The 22,902-nt window shown below is 42.2% G+C and overlaps 1 protein-coding gene across 1 annotated transcript in view; it reads left to right on the top strand.

Annotated features, from left to right (window-relative positions):
* Positions 1–22,902, top strand: part of LRCH1 (leucine rich repeats and calponin homology domain containing 1) — a 666,761-nt gene that overhangs the window by 596,434 nt on the left and 47,425 nt on the right. The window contains exon 18 of the mRNA XM_069205389.1: positions 3,009–3,086. Within this exon, the coding sequence (XP_069061490.1) occupies positions 3,009–3,086 (78 nt within the window). The remainder of the gene's footprint in view (positions 1–3,008; positions 3,087–22,902) is intronic.

Genomic DNA, 22,902 nt, shown 5'->3' with positions numbered 1-22,902 from the left:
TGCACATCAGTGGTCCTCACGGACGACCTCACAACACTTCCCTCACAGGCTTAAAATGAAAAACAACACTTACCCACACACTCCACACTGTGTAGCTTGCTATCCGAGTGGGTAAGCACTTCAGCATCCCCCAAAGGGGTAAACTTTATATAAATGCTACAGTAGAATTCAATACAAGCGTGATTCCTTGAATAGCTGTCAACTCAGTCAGTACACACTAATCTAAGTTTTTCACCCTCAGTTATTGGATGTACTTTCCAATCATACACACAGGCTTACATGTCACAGCATGCCCAGAATTGTTAGCTAAAAAAGACAGTACTGGCTAAGAGGTCCCTTGTGACATGGGCCACTTGACAACTGTGTTCTTAGCTTAGGGAGGAATGCAAAGAGATCCACCTACATAGTCAGCGTGGAACAAACTGGTGCTGTTTCCTGTAATGAAGCATATATTTATTGTTCTTTGCACACCCTTCTAAGAATACATAAGGTGTCACCGTCAAAGCATTCTGGTGCATATTAAGTACTCTGAGCCTCAGATTGTACTGAGACAAGACACCAGCTCAATGTGAATACCCCAAACCTAATCAGATCCTAGTGGGCAATTATATTAACAAGCTTTAGCAAACACAGTTGGTCTACCCTGTGATTGAAAGAATGCCTCTTTCTTGATTGGTGAGATTGCACATTTTATATTGTAAAAAGACAAATGTGTGGATGTAATGAGTCAATGGGGGCACACAAATAGATGCACGACCACAAGGAGGAGCGACCGAGCACATGGGGCACACAAAGGAGTAACTGCATGGATTGAAGCATTCAGGCAGTTTCTGTTGTAAGCCACAAAACTTTTGGCTTCGTTAGTGCTTGTTTATATAGTGTGCAAATTCTCTAATATCCTTTTGAGGCCTGGCTATACTTTCACTCTCCTTCAGAGGAGTATTTCCCTCATTATGTTTTCATGATTAGGGTATCCTCCTTCTGCATATGGCTATCACCATCACCGAATATATTGCCAGTATCAGTATTCACACCACTTACATGGTGAATATTATGTTGATTTTTATGTTGGTTTTGATGTTGATTTTATGTTGCCTTTTTGATGTTGGTACGTACCAGAGCAGAGGAATTATGCCACTTTGTTGGTCTGGCCTACTTGCTGCATACTCACTTCTCACTTCTATTGGGTCCATGGCAGGCTTACCAGCCTAAAAACCAAGCTGAGCCTAAACCTAAAGTCCTGTTCTTTTTGTACCTCTGTGACCTGTGATGGGGATAGGCTTCAGATTTCTGAAATTTCAGTTGCGTTCTGCCTTGTTTGGCAAGTCTCAATGTATTGCATCATCAGTTTCCCCTTCAAATGTCCAAAGCCTTGGGGCAGCTTCACCGCTTCAAGTAATGGCCCGCTAGTGAAGCAGGCCTTGAGGTAGATGGAGAACATAACAACCCTAATGTCCAGTTTGTTTGATCACCACGTTCATTTCTAATGTCTTCGAAATAGCAAGTGCACTTATTGGGCAAAGACTGTTAGTGTGACTCAGCATGGACTTCTCTGAATGCAGACTCTTTAGCTAATTACAGAACTATAAACATCACAGATAGGCATGCAGTTATGTCCTATAAGAAACAATGCGTGTGCAGCATATGCAGAAATTATGCAGTACAACGGAGTAGCTAAGAGCACTCAAATTGTGGATAGGGCATTCCCAGGTGACGGACTTGGACTATTCATTAAATGGAGTGTAAGTGGGAAAATACATCTCTCTTCTAAATTAAACCTAAAATAACCTCGTTTAAGTGGTTCAGTATGTGTTAGAAAGTGCTCTAGCAGTACCCTGTTTCACAGAGAGATTTGGGAGCAGTGAAGTACTTTTTCGTAAGATAATATTTTCCATTGAAAGGGAAAAAAAGGAATGTTGAGGGCTTACAGTTGGTCCTGGAGCAATTTTTTTTTTTTTTACCACAGCCCCTTCCTTACAGGACACACTAACATGCCCTCGTTCTTCCCACAGCCTGGTGGCAACAGCATATCTTCCTTCTCCACATTGTCTGGTGGCACCACCCTCACCTGTGCCACTCATCACTCTTGATGCACGGCTGCCTCCAGCTTTGTTCTCGAATCTCTTTTCCTGCACCTTGACATCTCCTGCTACTCTTTCGTATGGCTCCATTGGTGCATGGCAGATCAATGACTTCTCTCCCTTCATCACTGCCCTTAGGAGGGCACCTGCTTTGAATGCCTCCGGGGTCCTCCCACCACAATGCTGACCATATCCGGTCTGACGGTAGAGGATAGTGCAAGACTCAGAAGAGAGGAAAACATGGCTAGCAACTTCCATACGTGAAGATGGCAAGATTTAGTTGGTGGGCTTTATTCGATATATCAATTGAGACGAGATAAGAGAGAGCCTAGGAGAATACATAGGAGGATGGGAGTGATGGTTAGAAGGATCAATATGCATGAAAAGAGTGATATAAAGGAAGAACTGTCCATCATAGCGACATTTGCTCTATTTAGAATAACCAGGGAACGCTCTGAGAACGAGGAGATCAAGATGTGCGTGAAAACATGAAGAAAGCGGGCAGGAAGCGATTGGGATTCCACTAAAGAAAGGAGGAAACCCATTGCATGGCTGGACAGCGCCTTGGTTTCAGACGGCGTGGCTGTAACTTGTTAATAAAAAAATAAATCTAAACCCAACCTGAATTGTGCCTAATAATTTCTCCATCACCATTGTTTTATTGAAATCGACAGATATTTTTTATATTTCTGAGATCGTTTCCTAGCCCTGTACATTGGAATCTCCAAAGTGTGAAGAGAGATACTGTTAAGGAAGTCCACCGTGCGAAAAAATGGTAAGAGAATTTACATGCAGTAAATTCCTAAATTCGCACTTGACTCAGAACTACCCGTACATCTCACCACTCCATATGTAGCTATATTGTGTCCCTGTGTATTTCTTAACATTTTTCTGCGCACTAACACTTTTATTTTTCTTTATTTACAGCCAAAATTGAGCATGGCTAAATGCCGGAGGAATGTGGAAAATTTTCTCGATGCTTGTCGGAAAATGGGAGTGCCAGAGGTACTGTAATGGTTTTTTTCATACAAGCGTTAACATTTTGAAACATGCCTGCTGCAATTTTCAGGCGTTTACTCTTTCAAAATAGTGATTGGGATTGATGTGCCATGTAAGACTTCGTGCTATTTGAACACATAGCTCCTCATGTTTATTTGAGACCTTTGACAGAAGGCGGAACTGCACCGCCATTACCCTTTATTTAAATGCAACCAGTGTGTACACAACCCTGCAATAAAGTATTTTTGGGAGAAATCGTTTTCTTTTTTTTAATTAAAGAAATTACTTTCACTTTCATTTGACATTAAGATCCCATTCGAATGGAAATAGTTACACCAGCGCTTCAAGCTCCTCATCTTCTAAATGAAAATAAGGAAACGTATATTTTTTCTCTCGTCTCATATTAAATTGCTTTGGGAACTTGAAATAATCATTAAAAATCAGAGTTTCTTTTAAGTTTGGTGTGCAGGACACGAGATGTGCTGCCTAAAAGACGTTTCAAATATTTTTTATGTTCTCACAGTGGCAATTAGTCTATACAGATTGCTTGTCTGGTTCGGATATTTCTTTTTGCAACTACGTAATTCATTAATTGCAGTAATTGGTAACTTGTGCCCAAGGTTTCACGACACATGAATGAGAGCACATGTTATTGAAAAGTGCAGAAATGATTGTCATTTGTTTTGACATGCGAAACACCTATCTTTTTCAAACATAACTCAAAAGAGGTAGCCCAGATGAGTGGTCCCATTGTCCTCTGAAGAGAGATGTAAAATAGCTTTTGTAATTTCAAGAGAATTGGATCCCATGTTATTTTTAGTTTTTACTTTCTGCCTTTTCACATAATAAAAGTGTTTAAACTCATAGCGGTCCATACCTGCTTGTATCTGCTAAACTTTGTTAACACAAAGGCACCGAGTTTTACTTTGTTCCCACTTAGTTAATGTTCATATTTGAAACCTTTTCCCTACTGGAAAGGAACAGAATAGATCTTTAATTTTCCAAATGTCCACTGCTTTAGAATTGATAACAAGCCAAAGAACAAGAGTGGAAAAAGTGTGAAATATAAGCTGTCTGTCACTTCTAGACCAGGACTTACCATGAGCTGAGAAAGAAATGTTTGATAAAAGACAGATCATATTAAAGAGTGATTGGAAAGGATATATAGTCCCTGTGTCTTAACAAAGTTTATTAGAAATTCACTTCAATATTCTGTAATAGTTTACTGTATAATGTCATATCCACTTTGTAAATCCACATATTTTGGATATCATTTCATTGTAGTTGGCAGATCAGAGTACTGTGTTCTAAAATAAACCCCCCTACAGCGATTAATCAATGCTATAAATTGGAATTTCGAAGAAACAATCTGGCACATGGTAGAATAAAAGTTATAGGCCAGAATTTCTATTAGATCATTCTCACTGAGCTGGTCACTCGAATGGCAGTCAGACCTCAGAATGCTTGCGTTTCAACCACATATACAAAAGATGTCCCCTCCAGGGATCACAAAAAGACTGGAATTTGTGGATTCTTTTCATTATTCATAGATCAGCCTCTCATTGTGGGGGCCATTCCTCATAGGAAAAAGTTTAAGGAAGAGTAAGTCAGAGGTGATAAGTATATCCATTAGGATATCGGATGATGCATGTATGTGATCGTAAATATAGACACCAAAATGTACCTGAATTCATAACATAATACCAGGATCAAATGGGACTGAGAGAATATGCCCACACCTGTACATGCGGAATCAATATATCAATATATGTGTGTGTGTGTATATGTAAAATAGAAAGAAATGTTTGTGCAAGAATTGATGGACACGTTTTCTGAAATTGTGGATGCTATGTAAATTGTTTGGACTGTTCCAAGAAAGAAAAGACAATGTTATTGGTTGCATTATTATCCTTTAATATTAATGGAATACTAGTCCATTATTTGCAGGAGTTTTTGAAGTTACTTATTACAGGTCTTCCTAAACTACACAAGGAGCTTAGAAGGTGTACATCATACAAATATTGTTCACTATTAAGTTGTGGCCTGAAGGTAATACGTGACATGATGCAATGTGGGACTTGAATAACTGCTTCAAAGCAACATGGAAAAACTTCTAAAAAGTACAAACAGGACTAAAAATCAAAAGAAATTCTATAAGAATAATCTGTTTGTGTGGGTTAAAAAGTCTCTAATTTCAATGCGAGTTTGAGGGAATTGACCATGATATTTACCATCTCACTACAACACTGTGGGAGAGAAATATAGGGTAGGGAATATGGGATATCTAATGGTGTGAGTTGTGCTCCTCAGTGAGGAGGGCACCCAACGATACAAAGCATAAACTGATAAATTATACATATTTACAAAGACTGTTTACAAATATGAGGCTGTAGCAATCATATGTGCTCATTTCTTCTCACATACTCTTTAGTTTATTAGCTCATGATGCATGTGCCAGACTGTTCCCCTTTGTGGCTTCCAAAGTACAAACCTCATTGGTTCTCATACCTCTCTGTTAACTGTCATTAAAAGTGAGAATTACGATTCATTATATGCAAATCTAATCTTCTAAGGGTAGTCTTATAGTGACCATTGTGGTGGATGCCCCATCTATGTTACACTGGTGGGGCATAGTCCACTGTATTCAGGTTCTTTCAATATGTAATGACCAGGAAACATTCATTTTGTTTAAATTTGTATTTGATCTTCAAGATTTTTTTTTTTTACAAAGTTTTTATTGTTTTAGAAAAAAGAGGAAATAAATATACCGCATACACAAATGCTAAAACACAATTAACACAGTGGAAATGATCCAAACAACATACTTTAAATGCTCGGTCATAATCAACCCGGTCCCCCTTCAAACCCAGTGCACATTGCCTGTGCCTCACAATGGTAGAAAGTAGCTTGGTCTCAAACTCATGCTTGCCCATACGCACAGAGAATATGAGACGGGTCGGGGCCTGGGCCTCGTCTCTGGAGCAGGTGCCCCAACCATGTGCAGGGCTCCGCTTTACTTTATTCTCCTGCAAAGGCCTCCCATTTCCCCCATATTTTTTTGTGTTTACTTGGGCCTCCCCTGGCCTCGTACACCAGTCTCTCACGCTGCACACACCAGTCCACTCCCCGCCTCCATTCATCCAGGGATGGTGCTGCTTCCGCTTTCCACTCGGTCATTGTGTCTCTTTTGGCCACTAGGCATGCTATTCCCAGGAAGGTCCGGTCTGCTCTCCTCAGGTCCATGCCTCCCATTACCCCCAGTAGAAAAGGGAGTGGAGTGAGTGTCACCTCCACCTGCAAGACCCTGGAGATCTGTCCCTTGATTGCTCCCCAGTAGGCCTCTATGATTGGGCATGCCCACGCCATATGAAAGAAATCAGCTTCTGGATGAGAAAATCGAGGGCCACCAGCCGTGGAGTGGAGGCCTGCCCTGTGTAGCCTTGCAGGTGTTAGGTATGCAGTGTGTAGGTAAAAGGATTGTAAGAGACGGAATCTGGTTGACGTCACCAGAGTTCGAGGTGCCATCAGGGCTTCCCCCCACTCCTCCTCGTCGACCGGTCCCACCCATCCCTTCCATCTGCGGCAGAGTCCCTCAAGGGAACCCGAGGTGTTAGCTATCAGTGAGCGATATATCTGCGAGACTCCGCCTCTGCCCAAGTTACCCATTTGTACCTTTGCTTCCGTGGGGGCATACTCAGGAACGTGTTCACCCACTCGCGCATGTGCCATCAAAGCGTGGCGGAGCTGAAGATATTTGTGGAATTGTGTTTTACTTAGTGAGAAGGGTCCCTGGAGCTCTTCAAAGGACCTCATGTGCGATCCCCCCAGACATCCCCAAGTGTAGAAATCCCTATATTATCCCATTTCTGGAACCCCTTCAGTCCCGCCACCTCAGCGAGTAGCTTTCCGCGCCACAGCGGGGTCCGTTGGGTTATTCGGTTCCACCACCCTGAAACCGTTTGGGCGTCTCGCCACCCCATCAAAACCACTCTAGTCACCTCTGGGATGGATCAGGGAATTGGGCATCCGTATAAAGCGTCGAAAACCCCGGGGTAACCCAGTGTTTGATCTTAAAGATTAACGTACACAGAGAGATGAACCTTATGTGCTGAGATAGAAGACAAGTGAAAAATATGTAAATGCTACATTAATGTAATAGTTCCTCCTAAAGAAGAAATCAAAATGTCCTGATTTGCACAGGGTTGCAGTGTTGCTGTTTAGCCTTTGTAGCAATGAAGAAATCAGAGGTAATTTGAAGCAATACTGATGTGAAAACACAGACTTTTGCTAAGGGCATATTAACATTGGATACGTTTAAAAAAGGTCCGCCCCTCCACCATAAGCATATGACACAGTTGTCATTAAGTGCTTATCACTGAATTAAAATTAAGACATTTAACAGAATCTCAGTTATTTTTATCTCAACACCTCACGTTTCATTCATAGTTTATATCCAGAGTTCTACTAACTTCTTCGTGTTTTAATTGCCCTATTACATTGGACTTGTCATTTCAAAATGAATACCACTGAAATGGCCAAGGCTTCTAACTACAAGACCCTTTCCACCATAGATTTGAATTGCATGGAAATGTAATGAATTAGTCCTGAATATTTTCTCCGATGACTGATGTGACCTGGCATTCCCGCTTCTATGTTTTTTAAACTTTGAGATTTGTAGCACGTAAGAGCGAATGGCTGACTCTACTACCTCAATAGCATAATTCCCTCAATTATTTTCTCGTCTCTTCTCTACACAGATGATATCCAACTTTTACCTCAGACCTTCAAGCTTCATTCCCTAAGTACTTCACTGCCCAGGCGTTACTAGGTGACCCTTTGCTCTCTCATGCTGAACTCTTCTAACACAAATATGAGCTACTTCCCTGCAGAGAAAAAAAAACACCCTGTAATATTTCACCATGATGCCTTCATAATAGCACGAATAGCTAGAAAACTTGGTGTACTTTTTAGGCATGTGCCTGGAGTCCTTAATAAAAACTGCAGCTACTGCATTTTGATCCCAACTGCTGAACATCCACAAGATCCAACTTAAAATCCTTTTCCATACTGCCAAAATAGTAATCACTGCACCAGTTTTCAGCAAGTTGGACTCCTGCAACAAGTTAGTATTTTGACTTCCTCTACATTCATTTTCACCATTAGATAAACTAATATATTTTACCTTTATGGCTCTATAACCTTCCAAGACATACCACTTCCTTACACTATCGTTACCAGCCTGAATGACTATCATCCGAAAATAAGGCTCTGTACTTATTACGTGTCTTAGCTTTCCACTGTTGAATTAACTTATCCTAACCGTGAATCAAAACCTTCTTGCCATTTCAATGGTTTGGTCTTTTAACTTACCTGTACATCACCACTGGAATTCACTTCTGCTTGGCTAGTGCTCTATCATATCCTCTAGCTACCATCCAGACTGCGCTTAAAAATACCCTTTTACTCAAGAAGGAAAGCCGGACTATATCACCATTATAGCTCCACGTGTTCTCTTCTCATCCCCTAGACCACATCATATTGTAAGGTATTGTAATGTCTTGCAATTTATGCCGAGTATTGCAGCATCACCCACCCATCAGCTATAGTAACGATATTTAGTTATGTTGGCCTCCAAATCTTTTTTTTAAAAAAAAATCTTTGTACTGCAGAACCTGGTGCTATGTACTGCACTTCTTTGGAAATGCTCTCAATATTCTGTGAAATTGACATTTGTGTAAAAATTGCATGATTGCATTTCACAAAAGGTTCTAGTTTGGGAGAATGAATATCACAAATTTCTATATAAATGAGGTAAAACCTACACCACGTTTTTTTTTCTTAGTACAGAGCTATAAATATTATCTGTAGTTTATAGGGTGCAGCAGCTGTTCTACCAAGAGTTGACCCAGTAACACCTTGTACTCCAGTTAATTATCAAAAACATCCCCAGAATCCTTTTGCTGATGGGGAGGTCTTCTGATGATCATTTACATTGGTTATATCTAGGAGTAGCCATAACTTGCATAATGTGCTGTAGTGTAATTGTGAAATTACAGGAAAATTATGTAAGATTACATAAAATTGTGTAACGAGCATGACCAAGCATTCAGCAAGATTTTCTTAGCACAAAATGCACCTTTGTGTCCAAAAAGGATCCGATGATGCAATTTGCAGAAAACAGTGCTAAATGTATAAAAATGCGAACAGCAGGACCCAGCAGCCGCTCGTGCTGACTAATCTCACTGTTCCTGTGCTACTGCAGGAGGATATGTCTGCCAAGTTACTCATAATTACTTGATGATGCATAATTGTGTAATTATCAGTAATTTTGCATCAAAAGAGTAATGTGAAATTACCGAAATTACTCCAACACAGATGTAATTTTGCCCAGGTCTAGTTATTTTCCTACATCTCCGGACCTGATCTGAATATTGTAATAATGGCCTCCTTCCTACTATCACTTTAGCTGTTCTCCCCAGTGTTTTTTTTTTACCTGTCATATATTGTGCTTAAACTGAGATTTCAACAGGTAAGGGCTACCTACAGAAGAGTTTGGGGCAGAATCATCCAGTCATGGAGGAAGGAGGAGCGAGAGGTCGGCAGTGTGTTCTGCTGCTGTTTCTCTGCTGGGGCTGGCATTAAAGTTGCAGCAGAGCATTGTACACATGAACACTAGGCATGCAAGTAATGCCTCCTTCAACTTCGGCCTTAACCTTGCATGCTCCGTATATCTCTGAGGCAACAGTTATGGTAGGCGGCCCTGCCTAAACAAGAGATGGCCAATATTTATGTGATCGAGTGTGTATGTGAATGATCCATAATGTTTGTGTCCATCTCCCTTAATATGTGTGTTGACTAAGGGAAGTGAAGTGGCTGAGGGTCTGATAACTTAATCATGGTTCTGGCATGTTATTGCCCTGTTGTATTGTGGCCATGCTGACATATTTGTCTTCATATTGTCTTTCCTTCATATACTGTGGATATTTTCGACAGCATTCATGCTGTTACTGGCATAATAGTGGCACATCTGTGCCATATTGTTGGCTTTTGTGACAACAATTTGGGTATCTTTGGCAATATAGTGGTCGAGGCCTCATATATTGTGGGCATCCCTGAAACCATTATTGCTACCCCTAGCATAATAGTGGGCCATCCATACCATGTTGTGTGTACTCTTGGCAACATTTAGAAATTCCTGCCTAAATAGTGACCTATATTTGATATATAATGTGCATTCATTGTGGCATTGTGCTTTCCCAGGTAAAATATTCCCACAGTCAAGATGATAAACTAGTTTATACCAATGGTGCCTCATGGCTGACAGAGTGAAGGCTTTCTTCGCAACATCCTGATGGTTCCTACCATAGCAGTGCCCCAGTCTTAATCCCCACTCTTGACACAATATGGACATTCTTTGTTTTATTGACAGTAATCTTGCTATATTTGGCATTATAGTAATTCAGCTTTGACAAATGACCATTATCGATGACATTCTTGCTATCCCTTTCATAAGAATGACTGACACTAGACATATCGAAGGCATTCCTAACCTAATTGTGTCTACCTGTTGCATAGTTGTGGCTCTCGCATGAGCAGTGCTTATCCTCCACTTATTAACCCAATTTTGTCCATACCTGCAGCAATGTGCTGAAAATTCTCGGCACATCACTGACGCTGCTAGCATTTAATGGTGAATGGGCATAAAACGTAGAATTTGTACATGTGTGACAAACGTTCAATGAGGGCTTGGTGAAAATGAGTTGATTTTGGGACAAAACGTGTATTAACTAAAAATGGGAAACAAAATATATTTTTTGGATTGCAACTAACAAGGTACTTGAAAGAATTTATTGTCCAACTTGATGATTTTGCAACATGATGAAATGTCTATAATTTCAGAACCTGGGAAGCAGATGTTTCCCTCAAAATTATTGCATTACAGAAATATATTGAAAGTTGACAATAGGGAGGTTATTTGTGTTAGGTTTATCATGTGCATTGCCAATGATGTTTCCTAGATACCACACAAGACTTATTGCTGTGCCTCTTACTTTCTCACCCTCTACCTCGCTCTCATCCTCTAACTCACTCTCACCCTCTAAATCACTTTCACCCTACACTTAAATCTCACCATCAGGCTTTAACTCATCCTGAACTGGAAACTCAACCTCTACCTCTTTCTCATGCTCAACCTCTACCTCAGACTCACACCCTTTGTCCTAATCACACCTTATACTTAGCAATACTCGGTGCCTCCACCTCTACCTCATCCTCTGCTACTCTCAACTTCAACCTCACTCGCACTTTCTGCCTTACCTTCTAATTTACTCTCAAACTGTACTCCACTCTGGCTACTTCTCTATCTCAACAGTCCACTTTGTATGCCTCACTGTCTTCCTGTATCTCACTCTATCCTCCTTACTTTTAACCTCTGCTTCACTTTTAACCTCTGTCTCACCCACACCAAGTACGTCACTGCCACACTCACTCAGCAGAACTCAGCCGACTCTTCACCACACACCCTCTACCTCCCTCTCTAACTCTGCCTCAATCGTGCCATGCCATGCAAGACAAGAAGCTCTCATAATGCTTTGACTCCTCTCCTACCAATAAATGTCCCACAATTGTGAAGGAGTCACAGGAACCTGAAAGCCACAAAGAGTGCTATGATGCATAAGAGGGGCGACTCTGACATACTGGAGCCACTCAGGGTTTCATTTTGGAAATCATAGGCACTGGAGGAGCCTAACCGTGACCTACTTTGGTAATTCATGGTGATATATGCAATATGGCATGCATAATAGTGACCTATCCGTGACTTGCTGGTGAAATTGAGGGTGGTATCCAGGCTTTTAGAAGCATAATAGGATTCCACCCTTGACATACTTTTGAAATTCAGTACTACATTTTGCCTATCAGATACTGTTAGACTTGGCATAATTGGCATGGTCTCCCCTAACATTTTGCCTCTACTTCCCAGGTTGCTTTTCTGTGCTGGACTCTATTTTTGCTGCTTTGTTTGCTCTGGGCACTTTACCACTGCTAACCAGTGCTGAAGTGCAAGTGCTCCTATACACAATGTATATGTAATTGGTTCATCCATGATTGGCATATTTGATTCCATAGTAAGTCCCTAGTACAGTGCACTAGAGGTGCCCAGGGCCTGTAAATTAAATGCTACTAGTGGCCCTGCAGCACTGGTTGTACCACCCACATTAGTAGCCCTGTAAACATGTCTCAGACCTGCCACTGCAGTGTCTGTGAGTGCAGTTTTAAACTGCCAATTCAACTTGGCAAGTGTACCCACTTTCCAGGCCTAAACTTCCCCTTTTTATACATTTAGGGCACCCCTAATGTAGGCCCTAGGTAGCCCCATGGGCAGGGTGCAGTGTATATTAATGGTGGGACATGTACTTATGTGTTTTACATGTCCTGACAGTGAAATACTGCCAAATTTGTTTTTCACTGTTGCAAGGCCTATCTCTCTCATAGGTTAGCATGGGGGCTGCCTTTAAATATGATTAAAGTGCAGATACCCTGTGGGAGCAGATGGACATGTTGGGTTTGGGGTCTCTGAACTCACAATTTAAAAATACATCTTATAGTGAAGTTGGTTTTTAGATCGTGTGTTTGAAAATGCCACTTTTAGAAAGTAGGCATTTTCTTGCTTAAACCATTTTGTGACCCTGCTTGGTCGTGGATTCCCTGTCTCCACCTCTCCTCTAGACAGTGACACAATGGGAACTGGGGTATAGCCTGCATATTCTGATGGGCCATCTAGGCTGAGGGGAGGAGTGGTCATTTACACCTAAAAGGTCTGTGCCTGCCCTCCCACAATGCAGTCTCCAAACCCCTGGCATGTCTCTGGGGCCTGGCCTAGGCAAGGCGGGATCTTGAAAACAACAGATAATTCTCTTTGAAGTAGGCCTACTTCAAAGGCAGAAAGGGGCATAAGAAGACCTAAAACCCCTAAAGATCAGATTACTTTTGAAACCAAGAGGAAGCTCTGCCCAGGAGAAGAGCTGGAGAGCTGCAGGAGGAGTACTGCCCCTTTGCCATTGACTGTGCTTTGCTGGGTTGGCCTGCAGTTGCTGCTTCTACCTGAGAGAGGACAAATTCTGACTTTAGTGTTAGTTCCCACTGGTGAAGAATCTCCAAGGGCTTGAACTGAGCTTGTCTCCTGTTGTTGGAGTCTCAGGGACAACAAAGACCTCTCTGCTAGCACTAGGTCTTTCTTGCCTGCCAGTGGTGCCGTAACCTGTCTCTGGGCCCTTGAAAGATGCAGCTAGTGGAAAAGGACAGAAATCCACACAAAGACCGCTGTGCGGGGAAACTTTTGACTCGCAGCTGATAAACGATGCACTGACAGTCTTGCGGCTCAAATTGATGCCCACCTGCATCATGGATGGGAGATCGATGCAACGCAGCTGGAGAAACAACGCGCAATTCCCGCAGTGGCCTCTGTGAAAGATGCAAGCCCCCACGCAGCGAGGTTTCTTGACAACTTGCGACCGGATTTCAATGCAACATCGCTGTGCGTGGAAAATCAACTCAAAGCCTGCCCGGACCGGAGGTTTTAATACATTTAAACCTTTAAGCACCTCACCCCTGGGACACGGTGTTGTATGGCCTCAAAGGACCATATCTCACGATCTATAGACCAGGGCCAATATGTATCCCTTGGTGGTCAGCCTAGTCCTTCCAGATTTTATAATGTTTACGGGAGCATCCCCTAGTCTGATGTGTTGGGCGCTCCCAGCCAATGCAATACTCCATGCTCTTTGCCCATCGATCTAAGGACGAGGCCTTCATGCCCTTCCATGATTTTGCAATGCCTTGTTTGACTATTAGCAGACCTAGACAGAGCCAGCACTCTCTTGCATCTGTTAGCCCCCACATCACCCGCAATGTGCAGTAAAATCAGTTTCGGCTCTCTGGAGACCTTCCAAACCTTTACCATCCCCAGAGTTACCAGCACTCCCTCCCACAAATGTCATAGGACTTGGCAGCACCACAAGGTGCATCAGTGTCATCACTGCAGTGCAGGCAGCACCCAGAACCAATTTGCCCTATTCTAAACAGCTGTGTCCTCCTAAGATACATACGATGCAGTAGTTTGAGTTGGATAAGGCGGAACTGAGAGGCCACCATCGCTTCCCTTGGAGCAGCCTCAGCCTCCCTCCAATCCTTATTCTCAAAATGACCAAGGTCACAGGACCATGCTTCCCATACTTTCACTAAAGGGTCCAGTTGTTGATGAAGCAGTGTTTGATAGATAACAGACCGTTTATGGGTTTTAATATCTATGGGTAAGACTTTCACCTCCAGTGGTGAGTAGGCTGGGATTAAGGTAGTGGCAAGTATGGGGTGAATGCATGCCGAAGCTGGAGGTATCGAAAAAAACTGGGTGCAGTGCATTTGGTATTCCTCCTGCAGCTAAGTGAAAGAATGAATAAACCCACTGTGAGCATGTGTCTGCATGTCATTATGCCTATGGTATCCAATTTGGCAAAGTTGTGAAGTGCAGACACTTGGGGAAGTTTGTTCCCCCTCCATTGTGAGGTCTTCAGTGTAAGTAGGTCAACCCATCCCACATCTTTTGTTGCTGCTTTCCAAATGGTCAGCACCACTCGAGTGGAAGCGGGTAAGGATCACCGCCATATAGCAAGTGTGAGAGACACTTGTGACCCATGACCCACCCCTCCATACCATAGGCGAGGTCCTTGAACCTCTCAAACCACCAGTAATTGAGCACCAAGAGGTGTGCAGCTCTCTAGTATGACAGCAGGTCCAGGGTGGCTATACCTCCCTCAAAAGGCGGCCTGCAGCATTTTTCTAGGGCAATTTGGGTTGTTCTTCCATTCCAAAGGAGCTTGTGTATGATGCATTGGCCCTGGCAAAGAAGACTCCTCACTGGGATGGGGAAATTCTGTTGTAGATATGAGTCTCTGTAATGAGACTGTTTTGAAGATTGCCAAACGGTTCATGCAGGGACAGCGGGTGGGAGTTCCAAAATGTAATTCCTCTTGCCAATCCTACCAGCTGAGAGTGAAGACTGGCCTTGTATGCCAATGCTCTGTCCTCAGTGACATACACCCCTAGATTCTTAAACCCATTCAGAAGCACCCACAACTCTGAGGCCCATGGCATGACTGCTGGACACTGGTTGATTGGTTAGATGCATGACTTAGCATTGTTTATGCAAAGGCTTGAGTAGGTCCCAAATGTGTTCAGTATTTGCAGGACTCAGGGTCCCGAGTTAGTAGGGTTATCAAGGAATAGCAAGATGTTGTCTGCATGAAGAGAGATTCTGTAACTCACTCTCGAACACCATTGGAAGCCTAGGAGCAGTGTGTCAGCCCTCACCCAAGCTGGCAGGGGCTCTATCGCCAATGTGAAGAGTAAGGGGAGAGCAGGCACCTCTGTCTAGTGCCCCTCCCTATGGGGAACCAAGGGGGTACAGCATTGCCAACCCGTACTCTGGCCTGGAGGTGAGTGTATAGCAATCTAATGTAGCCAATGAATTTGGGTCTCACCTGGAGGCATGTGAGCAATGTGAGGAGATAATCCTAGTCCACCGAGTCAGGTGCCTTTTGAAAATCGACCATAAGCAGAGTTTAATGGCCCGGTAGACTAGCACACATCTCAGTGGTGTTGCTAACTCTTCTAATATTGTCTAGCGGCCCTTCAGATCATGAACCCAGATTGATCAGGATGAACAAGTTTACCTATCACCCCAGTCAATCTGTTGGCCAGCACCTTGGCCCTATATTCAGCAGTATAATTGGTCTTTAGTCCTTGCAGTGTGTACTACGCAGACCCAACTTTGGAGTAATTTCCTGGCTGCCTACCTGAAAATAAGATGTCTGTGAGGCTGACATTTGCACAGCCTGAGAGATAGTCTTCTTAGGGGCAAAAAGTGAGGGGGCATAGCCCATCAGCCCCTATGGACAGGTCACAGCTGACCAGGTCTGCAATGAAATTGCGACAACAAATAGGATATATTTTAACAAAAATTACAAACTTAAACGTTGTGTTAAGAAAAGGAGTGCAACATTAGCATCCCCTGGTGTGGCCACTTCCAGTGTGCTATACACACACATTTTGTTCATGCTTTTGATTTTACATGGTGCAGGAATGTGAGGAGAGTGGGGGAAGAAGGAAATGCAGTCTAGTCACTAAGTTGTAGACCTTAGCACCAGGAGATACGATTTTAATCCTGGCTTCTCCATTTAATAACATTTAACGATCCTGGGTCTCACTTAGCTTCTATTCTCTTGTCTCAGTGGGAGCACCTTAAGGTTGTCTCACATCATGATGTACAAGGATATTAATAAAAAATGAATAGTTGATTATACACAAGAGAGCTTTAAGACATAAGGGTGAGCGATAGGGAGCATAAGCATTAGATGCTCGCATCTGGAAGGAAAGAAATTGCATGATTGCAGTGGAGTTAATGCTGGGAGTCTTTTGGCGGTGGTGTTGTATGGCAGAGACTATTCATATGGAATTGCTTCAAATGTGTAGCTGATTAAACATGCTGGGTTGGTGACAAATGTGAGAATAGAGGCTTAGGTACATGCAGTTACCTACCATCTTCCACTGTTAATTTTCAACAGGGCCCTGAGGAGAAAGCGGAATTCCTAGTCTACCCTGGATGAATTCTGACACACTTCTTTTATTTGCTCGTTTGGTGTGATTTTAGCTGATAATTTATTCTCCACTCCTAAATAGTTAAAGAGCCTCCACTGGTTTAGAGTTGGTCCTTTTACGTGCCAGTGTCGGGAAAATAATGCCTGCTACAGGCCAGATTACATGTAATTTTGAGAGCTCTGCAAATGTCATAAATGTGTGATATCATTGGCTAGTACCATACAAAATATAATAGCAATGTAAGAGCTCTAGAGAGGTGTACGTAGCTGGATAATTGTGCATAGTGCAGGCCAACATAGAGGTACATTGTGAGAGCACCATTCCTTGTGGGGCACAGTATATTAGACAGACACTAATACTTCTGTGACTTGGTTGTGTTTCTCTATTGCACACCCACTTTTTTGGTATTGGTAGCACACTTTTCTCAGTACATGATCCACTACTATTGAGAAATAGATCTACTGGGTACCCTCACAGACTCTGGGGGTTTTGGACAGTCCTTTAGTTTTTTTTTCCTTTTTAGGTTGAGCATAGCTACGCACAAATGCTGCTTTTCCGACGTATTGTTATCTATTTGGTCTTTTATCCATGCCCATCACTTTCGCATGTTCACGGGCTTGCCCTTCAGAAATCCTTTGTTATCATTGGTAAATGCTTTACCTTTGTCCCTCCTTAGAGCTGTTTGGTTACCGCCTTGGACATCAACCCTGTTTCATTGCTAATTGCACTTTCGCCGATACGTTTAACTGCGGGCGAACTTCTTTTTCCTTTTGTGTGTCTCCTTCACTCTCATGGTGTGGCACTTTGAATAGTCTCGCTTATGTGCAACTGTTTTACTTTTCATTTTCAATTTATGTGGCAAGAAAAGTCAGAGTAGGAGTTTACAACGATAATAGCTCTAACTTAAGCAAATGCGAGACCCATTGCATTGAAAATGCTTGTTAGCTATTATATTTGAAAAATTGTGCTGTAGAATGCCCTGCTTGGCCTCAGTTTATTAAACGTTTTCCTGCAGGACAGATCCACCCCACCTCCCTGTAAGAGATCTGGCTTTCTGGGTGTAGCAAGTCATCCAGTGCATTGTAGGATTGTCTTAATATGTTTTGCCAGGTCATTTTCTGTTTCCAAATCTGGCCTTGGCAGGTGGTCAGTGTGTGCATTCTGGCTGAAAATGTCAACACAGACAGCATGCCTTTCCAACCTCCTGCTAGTCGTCCTGTCCAGGATACACTGCTAGTTTCTCCCAACCTATGTTGAATTTGTTTTTGTGTTGTCCCCATCACAGATTGGGTCATATGTCTTAGGTTTGCTGGAAATGGTGCCTGATCAATTGAGAGATCACCAGTCAGGGTAAGCAGGATGAGGGTGCAAGGAATATGGTGTCCACGCATCACATGCCTTAGCACCAACCAGACACTATTGAAGTGTCCCATTTTAGACAGTTGCAGGTATCTGTCACCTTCTGCAAGCATTTTCTCATTACGTTTTTCTATAAACGTCATGGAGCATTTTGTGACTTACATTTCATGATAATATGATGAATAATGGCGCAATACTTTTGGGATTGTTGTTTTTGTAATACAAGTTTTATACATTTGGTGTAGGAAAAAATATATAATTCCAATAAAAAAGTTATGCAATCTAAATAATAAGGTATATGTTCAGATGAAAACCTTCAGAAACGGTGACTAAAGTCGGCTGAAGAGGTGGCAGTGGCATTAGACCTCTCAATTGGATGAACCCAAGTTTGTCGGTCTTGAAGAAAGCTCAACGGGTATAGCAGTTGGCGGTTGAGAATCCCTGGCGTTCTCATTTTTTACCAGCATCATTTAATATTTATAGTCTTCACTGGCTGGGTTTAGGTTTAAATTTCATCAGTTATGCTGTTGATACTCATATAGTACTGAAAGCCCCTGCCTCTCCAGAGAGTCATTATCAGCATTGTTTCAGTCACCCATATTAGATGAAGCCTAACTGGCTAAGTTTTTTTGTTGCTAAAATGGAGTCCATGTTGATTGAGTCCATTTATAAATTATGACAGATTAAATAATCCAAGTGGGGAATCATAATTATGTTTAGTTGAAAGGTTAAAACATTGTCAGTTTTGCTGCGTTCCACAATTTCACTGGAGTATTAGGTTAATCAAACGGAGCCATCCTGCCATTGCCTTTTTTTATTATGAAGTAGCATTCACCTTCTTTTGTTGGAAGTTAATTGGAGGTTAATTGTGTTTCCATTGTCAGAATAATTATAAGGCCACATTAGTACAGCTAACTTCCAAATACTTCAGAAATTTCCAGATTTGTGTTGTAACTAAGATGACCAAATATGAAGACTTTTTTCCTGTACTTTACAGGATATATTGGCTGTCAGTGAAGGCCCTGGTATATTTTAAGTTAAGTGTTACTCACAGTACTATATTTTGTTTTTCACCCAGCATTTTAAAGAAGAACATCCAAATTTACAGCCCAACCCACAACTTACTCTGCTTGGACATACAGACATCGACGGGCACTTCAAATTAGAAGTGTAACTGATGGTGGCAAGTTGTTTTCAAGATTTGTTTCTTATTCCGATTGCATCCCATCATCTATTGGTGACTGTGGAAACACTCGGATGTCCTAGCATGTTTAATTTTAGCAACTGTGATAACAAAGGGTTGTGCTGTTTTGCTTGCACCTGTAACATCGTTACTTGACTGCCCCATTCCGGAAACGTCTCCATTCACTCTAGAAAGATGGGGTCCTAAGTACGGAATTTTTAGTTTGACAGAGTTATGTAGTTTATTGGGGATTATTTCCCATTCCTTTTTAATGAAGGGGCCTGCTCATGAAACGTAGGGCCCAAATCAGGTGTTTTTTTCTGTAAGTCACAGAGTAATTTATTACAGCTTTCACCACCGCGGCCGACACCACCCTTTTTATAGGTCCTCTCCAGCGGCGAGGGCATATAGCAAGGAAGTGCACCTGTGTTGACCCATATAGCTGGCTAAGGCAGGCTATAAAGCCATTAAAACATTCTTCTCCTTGAGGCATGAGGATTTACAGACCCTCGTGCACCTAAAGCTTGAGTTCCTTCCACAGCCCATGCTGTTTGTGTATCTGACAGTATCTAACATGGACGCACAGCAGTTGTTGTGGGCATCATTCTTCCTCTGATTCTCTTTGTCCTTGATCTCTGTCAAACTGTTTTGCTTTGTTTAGCAGACCCGGGGGAGACCGGAGCTAAGAAGGATTCCCGCCTCCCTCCTTTGGAGACTCCAGGGACTTACTGGGTGCCTTGCTCTACAGCCTCTGCTTCTCTCATTCACCTGTGCAATCCACGTAGCTTGTGGAGAATCAGGGGAGTGGAAGAGTCGTAGCGTGTGGGTTAGGACATAGGAAAGTTGACAGCTGCAAGCCTATACCTTTGTTTATAGCCCACTCCTGCTTCGTTATCTTCACTGGAGCTGTTAACATTCCAATGTTCTAATGAACAATTAACATTGCAATCGACTTCTAAAAAAAGTGACATTAATCGAATTCAGTGAATTCATCTGTTTGCCCCACACGTTATATTTTGTATTGCCAACAGGCTTTTTCTATTTTTACAGTGAGGCATGGAGGTTAAACGTGGCTCATTTTCAGAAGGTTGCTTTTAAAAGTGTGTAAACGATTACCAGAATGTTTGTCTGTTCTCCAGTACAGGTGATACTAGCCTCATTTATGAAACACAGTATATAGATCATGTATAAAATATCTCCTACCAAACATTTATTCCGCTACTTTGTTAAAAAGTCACACAGTTCAACTTAGGCGCTTTCCGACAACATTTATTTTTCCATGTAAATGTTCCTTGAACACTTGACCTTTATTTTACATTTCAGACTTCTCATGGTGTGCAATATTCTGCGTCAGTGCATGTGTCAAGATGTGCAATTTCTCTGTCCAGAATGGGAAAAGCTACAGACTGAAGGCATATTTTATGGGCTGAAACCGGTCAAGGGAAACCTGATAACCTGGGGCTAGTATTGGTGCAATAACTTGTGGCTGCATTGCCACTATTAACTTATGCATTGTTCTGACACTTTTCGGTCTTTGATTATGGTTCCGAAGCAAAGTATGCACATGACTGACTTGTGGCACGACTACTGGCAACTGAACATGTTCAACAGCTGGAAATCACATTGGTCCTTTTTATGGTCTGGCTTGACAGCACAGCTGTCACCATACAATTATGTGAGCACCAGTAGAGAGGGCCTTTGCCCCCGCCCACTTGTTGGGAGCCAGGAGTACAAGTTTTGATTGGGCAGTTTTTTCGTGCTTGCCCTCCACTATCTTTGATCATTTTGAATATTTGTACAGCTGGCTGAGCTTGAACTTTCAGGGGCAGACACATGACATTGTAATACTGTAAGAATGTCACAAAGCTAGATAATTTATGCTGTTTGTCTTTCTCTGACATCAGCGCAGATGGGAGGAGGGCAGTCATTAACCTACATGTAGTTTTAGGTCTGACTTAACAGTGCAACTGTAATCTGTTTTTGTAACCTACACACATAATATTCTACAATTCTTTCCTTCCTCACAAATACATATATTATTTACATCGCATTGCCATACAACATTCCTTTAAAGCCAGACCTAATAGCACTGCCATTGCTTCATTGCCTTCTTTGTTGTTTGTCTTTGTCAGTACCATTGGTCTTAGGTCCTCCTGATGAGTTGGGTGCACTGGAATTCTATATAATTCCTCAATGGAATTCTACAACACCCGATCGCAAATGGCCTAATGTTTTTGCACCCAGTTTTCCTGGTGTAGACACGCCGGGCCTGATTTTATTGGATGGATAGTTCAGCCGTAAAAATTGCCTGAGAATTAATCTGAAATAGCTGCCATGTCTCTGCCCTGTCTCACCATTTTCTGTGGTAGCAGGTAGTGTACAGTACTCCCCCCCCCCACCAGAAAACATTTTATTATACCCTTCTATCCCCTGCATCCCCATCCCCTCTTCTACATCCTCACCATGCAGAGAAGTCCCTCCTCCCATGTGCCACCTGCTCAGAGCAGGTGCTAAACTGGAGCACTAAACTCCACACAATAGAGAATTTTCTGAGATACTCTACACAGCAATTCAGTATCCCCAGTTACTCCAAGGGGTTTTACTCATAAGTGCATGGTACTAGCAAGATGTTAACACGGTACCAGTCATTAGGTTTACAGTGTATTACCCCGTCAGTACCGAACAGGTTGTAAGTGTGTTGCATCTCAAAGCCAGTTACACTGGTTAGTGTAACTGGTTTTGCGATGCAACACAGCATTCTTCCAAGCTATAGGCAAGGGGCAAAGTCAACATCTCTGTCATTCTTGGCATCAGTTGGTCATTATGAAAGAGCAAGTTTGTGAAGTTGCACCCGGTGCTGCACTCTGCTCCCCAACCGCTTTAATGTCTTGTCTTCCTGATTTTTTGGGCAACTGCTTAGCTCCTTTTGCAACCCTAGCACCCGTTTTGGGTAGGTGTCAATAGTGATAAGATTCACTTTGATTGGTCAGCAAGAGGGGCCTCATTTTCTTTTACTATTTTTCTATGTTAGTATGATCTCATAGGCAGGCAGATGTTGCTGCTGACTTCGCTTCTGATGCTTTCCTAGGACTCTCGCCTCGCATGTAACTTCCTCAGTGGTTGAAATAAAACTTACAGCACTCTTCTGCTTTTCCCCATACCAGGCATGATTGAAAATCAATGTAAGTCATATAAGAAGTTATAATGTATCACTGGCCTCAGGGTGTACCACCCCGAATGTGTTGTCTTCTACCATGCCTGGAAAGAATAATCTTTTCGAAATTAAAAAAAAAGGGTCAGTTGCTTAGTTGAGCCTATCATCCTGTGTGTCAGTGTGCTTGCTGTCTCAATCTTCTACAGCCTTAGCATTAAGTGTCTTTCCTAGTCAATTTTTGTATTCAACCTTTTTTGCACTTGTAAAACTATCGCCTCATTTAAATATATGCATAAAACAAATTTGTGTAATCAAATATCCATCTGCTTGACTCTACACACCATACACAACTTTGTACTGTATTTTCAAAGGGTGGTATTAAATGTTAGCGTGCCCAATGCCTTTAACATTAAATCTCACAATCTGCAAAAACAATTAACTCACAAAAGTGAAAGTGACCTCAAACTCTGTGT

Source organism: Pleurodeles waltl, chromosome 8 (assembly GCF_031143425.1).
Source record: "Pleurodeles waltl isolate 20211129_DDA chromosome 8, aPleWal1.hap1.20221129, whole genome shotgun sequence".
NCBI lineage: Eukaryota > Metazoa > Chordata > Amphibia > Caudata > Salamandridae > Pleurodeles > Pleurodeles waltl.
This window is presented reverse-complemented; position numbering and strand designations above follow the sequence as displayed.